Here is a 12984-nt window from a genome sequence, read left to right on the forward strand (position 1 = left end):
AATGGAGAGGGAAAGAGGCCAAAGTGTGTGTGTGTGTGTGTGTGTGTGTGTGTGTGTGTGTGTGTGCGTGTGTGTGTGCGCGTGTGTGTTTAACCATCAGTCCGGCCCAGATCTGCCGCATGAAGCAACAGGACACCGTTTCAACTCATCAAATAAAAACCGACAAGTCCACCAAGCTAATCTACAAAATCATCTGTCGTATATTAAAGGAACACTAGAGCCAGTAGCAGGTTAGCGTAGCATAGCATAAAGTCTGAAAACCATGGGATGATCTAGCCTAGCTCTGGCTAACAGAGGAAAAAATTGACTTTCAGTCTTTCAGTAAATAAGTTCAATGATGTGAATATAAACAACCAACAGGAGCCCTCTCTCCAGCATCAACACGAGCAGAACGAGCCATCTATAGATGCCCACTTGCTGTTAGCACACGGTGTTAGCGCGGCGGCGATTAGCTCCAGCTTGTAATGCTAACCCAGCTAACACGAACCCCTGCACACAGGACAGCAGCTGCTTCTGTTTCTGCTCCGTTGTTCATTTTTCATCTCTTGTAATTTGCAGTTTGTTCTTGTCATTTGTAGCCTTGTTAACAGGGACCCTGAAAGATCACAGTCTTTGTAAAATCTTATAATCTGTGACTCTTCAGATTTCTGTTTCCAGTCTTCTGTCTAATAGAGTTTAGGTTGAAATACAACTGGCTACAGAACGATGGCAGTTACGACGGTTAAAAGTAAATAATGTTGACACTCAGTATGAGATGGGATGTAAACAGAAGTGTCACATGTCGAAGTCGCTTTGTTGACCCATCAATCCACCCTCACCTCCGTCCTCAAAGGTTTACAGCTCTCCAACAACGTAACAGAACTTCTCCTTTGTTCCTGACAGACAGTAAGTGCTGGAATGTCGTCAAGTATATTAACACCAGTGCTTAATTTAATCCAGCAGCTTTTTATCAATGACAGCAAAGAGGGCCTCACAGCATTTCATTGTATGTTTCTGTGTGTGTGTGTGTGTGTTTACCATTCGCAGGTAGTTCATGAGGCTGGTTCCGTGCTGCCAGATCAGCGGGGAGGTGCAGCTCAGCGGCTTCACGCCGATCTCCTGACTGCGGTTCAGCTCTCGCACGGCGCTCACCACCACATGAACCGCGTCGAACATCAGTGCTGATGACAGCTGGAACACACATAATAAAAACTTGTTAGACGCTCCTTCTCACCGTCCCTTACGTTGCTTCGACATCGTGATCAGCTTCCACTCACTTGTTGTGTGTTCACATTTCAAGGAACCAACTTTGGCTGGTTCACAAAGTGGTGGATTAAAGAAGCAGTAAAAACGACATGAACCATCCAACAAGTCCTCCACTATTAACTAATACTATTGCAATGGTTTATACCCTTTGACACCTAAATAAGCTTCCCTGCTGGTGGCAGGCAACACAACCTCATGCTTACACCTACTACTGTAATATGTCTTGGAACCCTGTTAAACCTGGTTAAAGGGTTGCAATGTGGTCAGGTTTAAGTAACAAAAAGTAGAAAGGGACTTTAGACCTCCTGAAACTACATCACCTGACTTCCTCCACCTGTCAATATTGCTACAGGCAAGAGGTCGCCGTCTAACTATAAACATAACTGTAGGTCGTAATAAGCTAGCAGGTTTCTCTTTCTGTAACAACGCAGCACGCGGAAAAGGACGTCTTGACGGGAAGTCGATAATCGCTTACCGCCCGGCACGTTCACCGGTGTCCCCAGAGGCTGCATCGTCTCAGACTGTAGCCGATGGGATTCCAGATTGAGCTATGCTAAACTACAAAGCTGTTAGTTTAAGTGAAGCAGTTGTCTATTTAAACATACTGGAGACACTGAGCAACTAAAGCATCCTATTGGAGTCGTGTTTGAGTCCAACTGTGAATAAAAGTCTTTGTTTAATTTGTTTCCAACCATGCTTTGGTCTCCACTAACTCCTGAGGGAAAACATGGCTCCTAAACTGTTTGGTGTTGCTGTTACTAGCTCGACTCTTGTCTCAGACTATAAATGTGCCATTAAACCAAAACCCAAAGAGGCTAAGAAGCTCAGTAGTGCTGCAGACGTGGTGATTACCGTCTGTCATTTGATTTTATTTTGCTCATACAATCAGTGAGTCGGACACAATAGATAAACGTCTTTGTGTGTTTGTTCATGCTCCTACAGATAAAGGAGTTTGGGAATGATATGAGAAAGAAGAAAACTGAAGCGCTCCTGCTATCAGCGGCGTTCAGCGTGCGGCTCGTACGGCTCAGTGATCCTATCAGAGTCTGACGTTCTGGTCTGTTTGGTCAGTTGTCAGTCAAACTGACACTCTGAGGGAATCAGACAAATCGTACGGAGGCAGAGCTGCACAGGCTGTCGGCTGCTGATAAAAAAGATGGATGTATGACTGAGAGTGATTGGAGTTCTCTCCGAGTCGATAGTTTCAGGGCTGGATGACTATAACTAATTACAGTTTGAAGAGAGAATGATGGAAGTGGGAAGATAGAGACAGAGAGAGTGAAAAATAATTGTCAGCTCTCAGCCGTGTGTCTGTCTGCTCCTGCAGCTGTCTCCTCTGGTTTTAGGTAACATACGGTTACTTTTAGAAATATGAGCCTGTAACCTTGAGACAGTATGATCAGTGCTGTCATGTAAAACAACTCTGAAGGGAACGTTGGCTCAGTGTCCGGGCCTGGAGTACCAGACAAAGTTCTTTAGGTCTAGATTTGTTGTGTTTTTGACTTACTGGATTTTTTCTGGAAAAACAAACCAGAAGAATCTGCTGATCTTTCCTCTGAAGGCGTATAAGTTAGATGTTGGAACTTGCTACCTAGGCTAGCAGTTTAGTGCTATGTCACTTTCTGTTGCTCTAATTGGTTGTAGCACCACTGTAGAAGCATCGTGGTCTTCCTACGCTGATAACTTTAATTAGAAATTGAAAAATAGGATAGCGGGAGACAGCATAACTACTGATTAGGATAAGGTCATTGCTTGTTTTAATATCTTCATAGGCATTTCTGTATGATGATTAAAACATAAAATTATACAAACCTCCTCTGAGGTAGACGTTCAGAAAGACTGCTGACCCTGTTTTAGTTTAATAGTCTCAGGGATGTGTTTCAGTGTAAACAGGAGGTAACCAAGACTTCCCTGATTCTTCAAGCCCCCGTCTCGTGACTCTTTACTGGAAGGAAGAAGTGTGTCAACCAGCCTTGGCTTGCAGTGTGAGCTCAGGACCCTTGTGTCCAGCAGCATTATGAGCCCTGAATGGAGCGCTGCTGGGTGAGAGAAATGGTGTCTGTTTTATGTTTTTAGGCATGTTAGTACGGACATAAATGACTTCTGAAACTGTGCTCGAAGGCTCATATTGAAGCGCCTTGTTTACAACGTTTTAAAATGTAAACATAGAAACAAGGATGGAGCCTCAGATGTTTTGTCATTTCTATGCAAGCTATGATTTCAGAGCGAAACTCTTTATCTCATCATTAAGTAATGTCCATAATCATCACAATAAGAAATTGTGTTGTGAAATAAATAAGCGTAATAAACTCTCAGGGAGGATGTTTTCTGCAGTGATGGTGGCGTCTTCGGTGATTGAGATAAACACTATTGTCATCCCTGTAATCTTTATTAAAGCAGTCTGCTGTGGTGTTATTGCCTCTGTTGATATCAGAGCTGCAAATGAGACAAACACTCTGAACAGATTTATTTGTCCTGATGGCTTCTTTCATTGTGGAGCAGGAGGAAGCTATAAAGGAGGAGTGAAATTACATTCATTTCAACATGATAACAGAAATGGAGCACATACAGAAGGTTGTGGCTAAGGATGAGGAGCAGCAGCAGATTAATAGTGAGTCAGGGTGTGAAGGCGAAATGACCCCAACTTCTTAATACCAAATAATGTGCTGGCACCACAAAAACAATGCTAATGTTATGTCAGTGAGGATCCTTCTTTTGTGGTTGACACACAAATCCTCTAAAAGTCAGGTGGCGGCGTTTAAAAAGCAAAAAAGAGTCCGCTTTGATGGTGGTCTGAGTCAAACCCAGGACTGATGTGATGGTGCCCCGTGTGAGGCCAAAAGCCAACACTGACTTGTGTATTTTTTGTTGCCTACCTGAAATGAAGTTAGTTTTGTCATGTACCTAATGCAACAACATACATGTTCCTTACTTTGTCAAGGTAGGTACTAAATTAACCCAATCAGCGATCTTTGCACAACCTAACCAGGCCGACAGCTTCAAGTGAACCACATGTTGAAACACAATCAAGGTAGCTCAAACGAATGCTAAAGGGTAGATTAAAGGTACCTTGAAACCGATGCTAAACAGACGCTACCTTGTCTGTATTGCACAAAGAATCACAGCTGCTGTGCAGCCCAACGCGTGATGCCCAGAAACATCTTCAACACAGAAAAAAAATGAACTACAGGTAGAGGGCAGAGTTTGTGCAGATTCAGGCACATTCCTCACCGCTGGTCCTGGGTATGGGCTGATATGGCAGCCTTCCCTCCAGGACAGGTTGAGGCTCCTGATGAACTCAAGGTAGAAGGAGTGACTGCTGTTCAGCATGGAGAAGCCCACAATGTTGGACTGATCGTCCACCACGTCGTCCAGTCGGAGCAGAGGGAAGTCCTGAGGGACAGAGAAGGAGAAAGGGACAAACGGAAAAAGAGGTTAGATATTTTGTCAGTGTAATGAGATGTTATTCATTTGTTGAAGAAGCAGCAGTAGAAGAAACAATTTAAGATCACAGCGGGAAGAAAATCTGATAAGTGAGGATTGCAAGAAGAGGAAGAGCAGGATGGAAAAGAAACGAAGGACTTTCTTTTGCAGGCTGCACAATGTTGAGTTGTATTTATTAATTCAGAGCAGGCTAACAGAGAGAATAGAGGGTTATTTTTAAAGATGGACATCAAACGCTGGGGAATTTCAAAGAACTTCAAATAATCCTTGAGGGCGAGTTGGTGTCACGCTGAGCTTTGCTGCTGAAACAAACCAGAATCAAACTGTTGTTTGGGCCCTTGGAGGGTTTGTGTTTGCTCTGAAACAGATGCTGACAATGAAACATTTAGATTCGGCTGTGCAGAGCAGAGAACGCAGGCAGGGTCTAGTTTAAAGCGCTGCAGCCTTCACCTGCTGGTTTCACTGTGTAGCTCCTCTCCAGCTGAGGGTGTGCTTGTTAGATCCACTGAAATGAAAGAACCATGTGCCAGTACGTCCACTAAAGATTTTTGTTTTTGCCACTGACAGGCTAAAACCGCTGACATCTCGCTAAGAGGCTCAATGCAGAGCAATACAGATTCCTAGCTCAGATGAAAAATATCAACTCCACCAACGATCTAATGAAGCAAACCAGGTATTGGCATGAGTCTTTTTATTTGCCTCAAACAACGTGAATGGTTTCTAACGCCTCAAAAGTGACATCAGGTCTGCATTCACCTTACTTCAGGGTAATCAGGACTTTTAGCAGGACTTTTGGATTTGTATGCAGTTATGATCCAGTTTGATGATACTTTGGTTCAAGCATAATTATATTTACTGGTGGTAGAGAAAAGGTCATTGGATGAGCAAGAACAATATGAGTCACTGTTGAAATAAACAGTGATGCCACTTATATCTTATATTTGTCTGTCTCTTTTTTTATTCTTTGTACTCTTTGTCATGTATTGGTTTATTTTATGTCACACTTCTCTCGCCTTGCATCTTCGTGTATTTTCTTTGGAGGAGTGTTTGTTTTTGCTCTGGGTGTGTGGGGACATGGGTACTTTGTTCCTGGTTATGTTGTTTGTAATATTTATGTTGTTGGTGTATGTGGTTCCTTTTCCCTTCTGACTGGTAAAATAATAAAAAGAGAAATCTCGCTGGTGGCTGTAGACGTGTCTCACCCTGGACTTAAGTGTTTGACAGATGGACTGTCATCATCATCATTTGGCTGCCTCTGCGGCTGGGTTAAAAATATTCTGGCACAGAATTTATCTAGTCTGCAGAAAGTGTGTCTGCAGAGGGTACGAGGTGGTGGAGGGGAGGGTCCAAACCTTCAACTTCAGCCAAATATCCAGGAAGGACTCAGTCCTGGAACCTTTTCCCTCCAGCTGTTTAGCATAACTGCTAACCTGTGTTTGAGGTTAATTTCTTTTTCCCTGAATCTCTCCGACACTTATTTACTTAACAAAGCCTCAGTCCAGCCTGACGGGAAGCTGCTGCCTCCTCTGTTGTTGTTCTTGTTGTTGCTGCTGGTGCGTTTGCCAAATCAATTTCAGCTACAGCCAAGTACACTGTCAGACTGTAGGCCTGCCAGCCGTGACAAAGAGCTGTTGGCTGGAGGAGTCGAGGCGACCAGGCCAGCACTGCTGAGGGAGGAAACACTGCGACAGCATCCCAGAAGGACACCAGTGATGCTGCAGGACGTTTGTTTAGACAGAGTCAGGTGAAGCAGAGCATGGTCAGCTCAGCGCTCTGCTGCTGTCTTTCTGCTGTAGCTTTAAGTTCTGTTCTGCACTATTCAGGAGAAACTGGCCATTTTAGATTTGCAGGGATTTGATTATTTTATTGATTGATACCAAAAACTGTATAAAAGAAATGGACGTAACCACCGTGATGTTCCATCAGTTTGTGAACCCGCCTTTCTGAAGCCTTGATTGATTTGGCCGTCACCATCTTGTTTTATGGTACCAGAGGTGACCATGTTTGGTTCATGTTGATAAAAGCGTGGATACACGTAGTTTCCTCTCTTTCCTGGTGGCTGTGGTAGCAACTTGTCAATCACAGGTAGCCCCACCCACCTCTGCTTCATGATCTGAGTCTGAATAACCGGAGGACCTGAGGAACAGGGCTCGATGAAATGTCAGAGGATCACCAAAGTCATTGTAATTCATCCTGAGGCGGACATGGATGTTTGTCGTCATGGCAATCCACCTAATGATCGTCGAGATATTCAATCTGGTCCAAACACAGCACGCTCCTGACAGGACAGCATCATGCAAATAAATAAAGGTGGAGGTCCAGATGGCATCGCTCGGAGGAAATGTGTGATCCTGCAGCCAATTAGCTGAAATTTAATGAACGTAATCTAATGTTTGGATTGACCCTCATTAGTACACCTGATGTTGTATCATGGAGGCCTCGTTTCCTGTCTGGTTTGGTCTCAGTGCTCTCATCAGCTCTGTTTCCAGCAGCTGCTGTTGATGAGACAGAAAATGAGCAGTAAAACCAAAAACCAGAAGCTGAAAGAGGCAAAAAAGTTCCCTCGAACATGTCCGGGAATCCTTCACCAACTGTTCATTTTAAAAGTATCGAGTTGTGCAACTGCAGGGTAACTCTGGGATTTTAAACCTCGACCCGATGTTTACTAATTTGGTGTCTAAATGACTAAGAGTGAAAAAATACTTGGAATGGCTCCAGTACATAGCTTGAGCCCGCAGCCGTGAAACAGGCTGTAAGGGCTGCAACATAACGAACATGAAGTGACTGACGACATGACAGAAGAATCGCCACAGAAATAACGTTTTATTTTTAAAAAACAATAAAACAGCCTTTACATGGCGGTCCTGAACGTCAACAGACTCCATCAAGAAAAACAGTCATTTAGAACAAGGGTTAAATGACTGTGTTGGTCAAAGGAGTCTGCTGGCTGTGAGGGCAGCGATGTTGCAGCTGTTTCTGGGTTTAAGAATCATCTTCCTCTGTCTCTGCAGGGATCCTTCCTGTCATGTTTCAGAAAACAATCTGGCATTTGCCAGTAAGGTTTGCATGACATCGCATACCTGAAGCAATCTACTGGAGCAATTCCAAAATGTATGTACCTTCTTGAAAACAGGTCTCAGGTTTGAATACACAGCAGCTCCCCTTTAAAAAGTCTTTTGTACATGCAGACATCTCATAGCCAAACAGCTGTGTTGAACTCAGTCAGCAGAGCGTGTTTAATACAAAGTTAAAGATAGAGACCGGACTGCAGGTGTGTGAGTGTTTGTGTAGGCGGGGTGAAGTGGGGGGAATGATTTTACTTTTGGTTCCCATCCAGAGTTCTGCTGAAGGGGGACAGAACAGCAGCATCGCCCTTGGTCTGCGAGCACGGCGTGATGTGCCCTTGCAAAAGACTCCGTTAAAGTCTGTGACAGGACGGTGTTTAGAGACGAGGCGGAGATCGAGACGAGTTATTATCCACGCAAAGTCTCTTGCACAAGGGCACGACACCGGACAGTGAAGTTATAATGATGACAAACGGCGGCGGGGCCGGCATGCATCTGTGATGAGCGGAGAGAGAGGAGGAGAGGAGTAATGGCTGAAGAGGAGACATATGCAGGCAGTTTGTGAGGTGAGACAGGGGAGGAAAGAGGAGGTGACCCACAAACATCCTTTAAGGTGTAACACAGTTGGTTTAGTGCTCACAGACTAACAGATGGTGAGAGTGGGAGGAGGAAGTGGAGACAAAAAAATGGTGAAAGAAAGAAAAGGACAAGGACAGATGGAAGAAGAAGAGTGTGGAGATGAAAGCATGTTGTGTTGTTTAGGAAAAGGAAAGGAAAGGAGGAGGGAAGGACCCAAAGGACAGAAGGAAAGGAGAACAGGAGTAAAAAGGAACACAAAAGTAGTTACAAGGCCACGATTTAGGACATAAAAGAAAAGGAAAACTAATAAGGGGATTGATTGATGAAGAGTTTAAAAAAAGAAAGGAACAACAGGATAGAAGGAAAGAGGAAAGGAAATGAAAACAAGAGATGAGAGACGATAAGGGATGAAAAAGAAACCGAATGTACTGTAAGGGGGGTGAGAGGAGGTAAATAAAGGAGGACGGTACAGGAAAGAAGCGGGAATAAGACAGGAAATGAAGGATGGAAACATAAAGGAGATGGTAGAAGAGGGTGGGTTTAAGAGAGGACATGAGTCACTGACTGAAAGGACCGCAATAAAATAAGAGAAGAGGAGGATCCTTCGTGACAAAAGCAAGGGGCATAAACTGAAGAAGAGGAGTGCAGCTCGTACCATGGTGGTGAGGATGTACTTGTAGAAGGCTGACGTCATCCCCAGCTCGTTGGCCTGCAGGTCAGAATAGAAGAAGAAGAAAGATCAGTGTCACGGCAGGAAACAGGAAGTACACTTTTCCTGAATAATAACAAGTCATAACTCTGACGCTCAAAGTATTCTCCACCACATTTGAGACGATTATTGTTTCACCCTGACGGTCCGCGTCGCAGCGTTCCTGCTTCCTTAATAACACGAACCACCTGGAAACAGCGATTATGTCTGAGAGTTAAACCAAAGAATCTGTCAGTGATGTTCACAAGTTTGGGGAGGAGATAATAAGAAGGAGAATAATAGCTGAGAGCAGCTCTGTCAGCTCACACACAACTCGCAGGTCGTCTAGACGTCCCGGTTTAATCTGATTTCCATTTGGATAAAAACGGAATGTTCTGTAGACGTCTGAAATATAATTGTTGGGAGGTTTTATTCTTTTGTTTGACCCAGACATCGATAAAACTATCAATCAAATCCAGCTCAGGTTCAACCTGGATGTCTACTTATGTTTTGGACTACAAATCCAGAACACAGTGTTCAGCAGCTCCTCCTCACCAACAGCTACTCGAACAGGCTGCTCTTATTTATTGTTCATACTTTTTGGTGCAAAGTTATGCACCAAAGGTGATCACGATCAGATTTGGACACATGGACATTAGATGCTCAGAGCAGCTGCTGCGGCGCTCAGTGTAGAAAGAGCGATAACTCTGGCTGGCTTTTGGGGGCAGTGGGTGGGTTTGATTTGAGCGTCAAAGGTCAACAGGGTCATCGGGGTCAACATTTTGTGCCTTATCTGAACCAAACAGACCTTTTCACGTTAACCACTTTTTTGAAAGAAGGACCTTAAAACAAAAGCTTCATGGTGCCTTGAAATAGACACAACAGTAAACCTTAAAACAGGTGTAAGCACGTGTTAGAAGGGAAGAAAAGCACACATTATGCAAAAGTGTGCATTCAGTTGAAGCTTAGGTTAGAGGTTACCTTAAAACAGACATACAGGGTACAATGAGAAGGACATTAAAAGGTTCCCTTTAAAAAGGTACCTTGTCTCTAAGGTACCTTGGAATGGGTTGAAGGATGCCTTGAATATCTGGTAGAGGATACCTTAAAACAGATGCGCGTGTAAATTAAATAGACGCTTACAGGTGCTTTGAAACAGAAAAACAGGTTGCCATGAAACAGACGCCTAAGTGAACCTCCTCGAAATGGGTCAGCGTTAAAGGGGGTGTTTTTCATAAGATATGTTTGACCAAACTTAATGCTGGGTACTGAGTTATACCCCCTCCTACCAAAATTAGTTAGCGATCATCCTAAAAGAAAGGAAGATAATCTCTTGTTTGGAAATGTTATCCCGCCTCGCTCTGGACCTGGTTGCTATGTAACTTGTGAGTTTCTCACCTGTTGAAACGACCTCCTCCACTAACCCTTCCTCTTTAAAGCCTTTATGGCAGCTGTTGCAGAGTGTAACAGAAGATCTCAGGCTGGGACGAGCAGCTCACATCAACCAGCCTCAGTCTGACTCTGTTACTCATCCATTAATTCACACTGTGAGCTTCTCTCTGCTCTGTTCCGCCTGCAGGAGCTCTACTTTACAGAAAATACAGACAAATACAGACGAGTCGCTGAGCACTTTCATCCTGTATTCAAAACTTCTCAGACCCCCCCCAAGGTTACCGGGCACAGAGTGAAATTACAACCTGCCAAGAGCTGCTCCGTTTGGTTTGGGGCTGTAAAGTCTACCTACCACTTGGCAGGAATCCAACCTGCATCTGAAGATCCTGTTCTACTGAGTAAACACCACCGAGGAAGAAAACAGACAAAGCAGGAAATAGAGATGTTTCAAACAGACGGAGAAGCAGGACTGCTCAGAGATACTCTGCAGGAAAGACTGGATCTGTGTGTGCGTGGATCGAGGAGGATCAGTGTGAGTTCAGACTCTCTGAGCCTTACGTCTATGAAAGCGTAAAATGTTTCCAGTGACAGCGTGTACAGTTCGAGGAACGAGGAAGTGTTTCCTGACCTTCCTGAGGATGTGGTAGGAGATGGAGGCGTTGGCGTCGATGATGATGGTGGCCACCTTGTCGTCCCGGATCTCCTTCAGGAGGGGAGTCGGGTCCAGGCTGTCGTCCAGCATTCGCACTGACAGCGTCTCCCTGGAGATGAGGAAGCGGTGGACCAGCTCCTCCAATCGCAGCAGGCCTAAAGGGGGCGGAGTCAGGAGTCAGGAAGTGTCACGAAAAACCCTCAGCCTCTCCTAAACATGGACTCAAACTGTGCTGAAGTCTCAGGACTGCTGGAAGAGAGTCTATAAATAATCCTCGTCTGCGAGTTCAGCTTGTTTAAAATTATCGCTTCGACTAGAAAAAAAAAGGTTTGAGAAATTGCTGCCACTCGGAGTCATTAGAGACAAATAACTGTGGAAGCTGCAGGTCTGAGCAGCTGCATTAAACGGAGTGAAGGTGATTATGGTGAGTCCATTAATTTTCCTCTCAGAGAATCAATCAGGATGTAAACACGACGGATTTCGCTCAAACAGACGATTATTGGAGAGCTGCACGTTCGCGGATACCTCGAATTATAACTAATTAGATCTTCATTAAAACAAACACAGGCACTGACACCATATATACTGCAACTACCATTCAGTACGTCCTGTTAGTTTACTCCTTTTTTTGCCAATGTGGTTAGAAATACTCTTCTTAAAGATATTTAAAAATACATGAAAAACTTGATTTAAATATCTCCTGAGAAGGCTGCTGCTCTGCTTCACCTCACTTCTTTCATTCAGAGCCGCTCGGCCTCCGTCTCGTTCCCTCCTTCGTCCCTGACAGAAGCAGCGGGCGTGTCTCGACTAATCGTCGCCATAAAGCGTTTATCACGGCGCCGCCGGGTTTCACTGTCCGACAGCATCTTTCATGACGACAAAACAGGCCTGTTAAACAGTGCCGTTAACAGGACGAGGATACGGCTAAAGACTGAGAGCGAGAGCAGAGCGGCGTTTAAAGCGCGAGCTGGGGCAGCCCAGTCGGGTGGAAAGACAGGACTGAGATCGATGAAGGAGAGGTGGAGGAGAAAAAAAACTCAGAGGACAGGAAAGTAGAGAGGAGGAATCTAAAACTCTCAAACTTTACAGCAAAATCAATCGCTGCAAATGGCAAATAAATCTTTAACGACCGACTAAATCTGCACCTTTGTTGTCAGTAAATCCACCTGGAAACGTTTAAAAGAGAGATCCCAACAAAGAGTGAGCAGAAGCAAATAAAGGTTCCTTATATTTAACAGAGCAACATTTCGATCTTACAGACGTCTTCATTAAGCCTTCATCTGTCTGACTGTCATCAGATAAACATATTCTCTATTATCGGGGGAAATGTGCCTGATCAAAGGTCGTCCACTAAAAGTTCTTGTTGTTTCCACTGACAGGCTCAGATTGTTCTTCTAAGTGTGTGACAACATGACAGAAAGGATCCCTACAGAGATAGACCTTTTTGTTACAGAGGAAGATGATTGTTTGAACCACACACAGACGTTACATCGCTCTCTGCACACATACCAGACTCCATTCAGAAAAACAGCTGTACAAATAAAGCGTAAACAGACTCACACTCTGCTTTGGCACAGACGAGGCTGGCCGTCGGGTAGCCGAAGGAACGCAGGATGGAGCCGATGGCCAGGCTCAGGTCCTCGTTACTCGGGTACAGCGTCACAGAGGCGAAGCGAAGGTACGGCAGCTTCGGGGTCTCCTCCGGACCGATCTTTACATGAGGGATCTGCAGGAAGGAGGGAGGAGTAAGAGGAGATGTTAGGAAGGAAAACAAAAGGAAAGAAAGGGAGTTATTGGCAGCTGAAGGCCGGTCCTTTGGGCCAGTTGTCGTGGTGGAGATTCAAAGGGAAGGATGGAGAAGGAAGAAAGAAATGAAAGACAGAAAGGGAAGAGGAACAAAGAAAGAAAGGATTCAGAGG

The 12984-nt window shown here is 44.6% G+C and overlaps 1 protein-coding gene across 4 annotated transcripts in view; it reads right to left on the reverse strand.

Moving 5' to 3' along the window:
- LOC138608329 (glutamate receptor ionotropic, kainate 5-like) overlaps window positions 1-12984 on the reverse strand; it is a 62223-nt gene that overhangs the window by 30565 nt on the left and 18674 nt on the right. For all 4 annotated transcript variants that reach the window (XM_069680889.1, XM_069680890.1, XM_069680888.1 and 1 more), the window contains exons 4-8: window positions 12626-12791; window positions 11042-11220; window positions 8989-9042; window positions 4477-4638; window positions 1018-1170 (exon numbers count right to left, since the gene is read on the reverse strand). In XM_069680889.1, coding sequence (XP_069536990.1) covers window positions 1018-1170; window positions 4477-4638; window positions 8989-9042; window positions 11042-11220; window positions 12626-12791 — 714 coding nt within the window. The remainder of the gene's footprint in view (window positions 1-1017; window positions 1171-4476; window positions 4639-8988; window positions 9043-11041; window positions 11221-12625; window positions 12792-12984) is intronic.

The sequence above is a fragment of the Semicossyphus pulcher genome, unplaced genomic scaffold, assembly GCF_022749685.1.
Source record: "Semicossyphus pulcher isolate SPU_LCO1_2020_fin unplaced genomic scaffold, fSemPul1.0.p SCAF_5, whole genome shotgun sequence".
In the NCBI taxonomy this organism is placed as follows: Eukaryota; Metazoa; Chordata; class Actinopteri; order Labriformes; family Labridae; genus Semicossyphus; species Semicossyphus pulcher.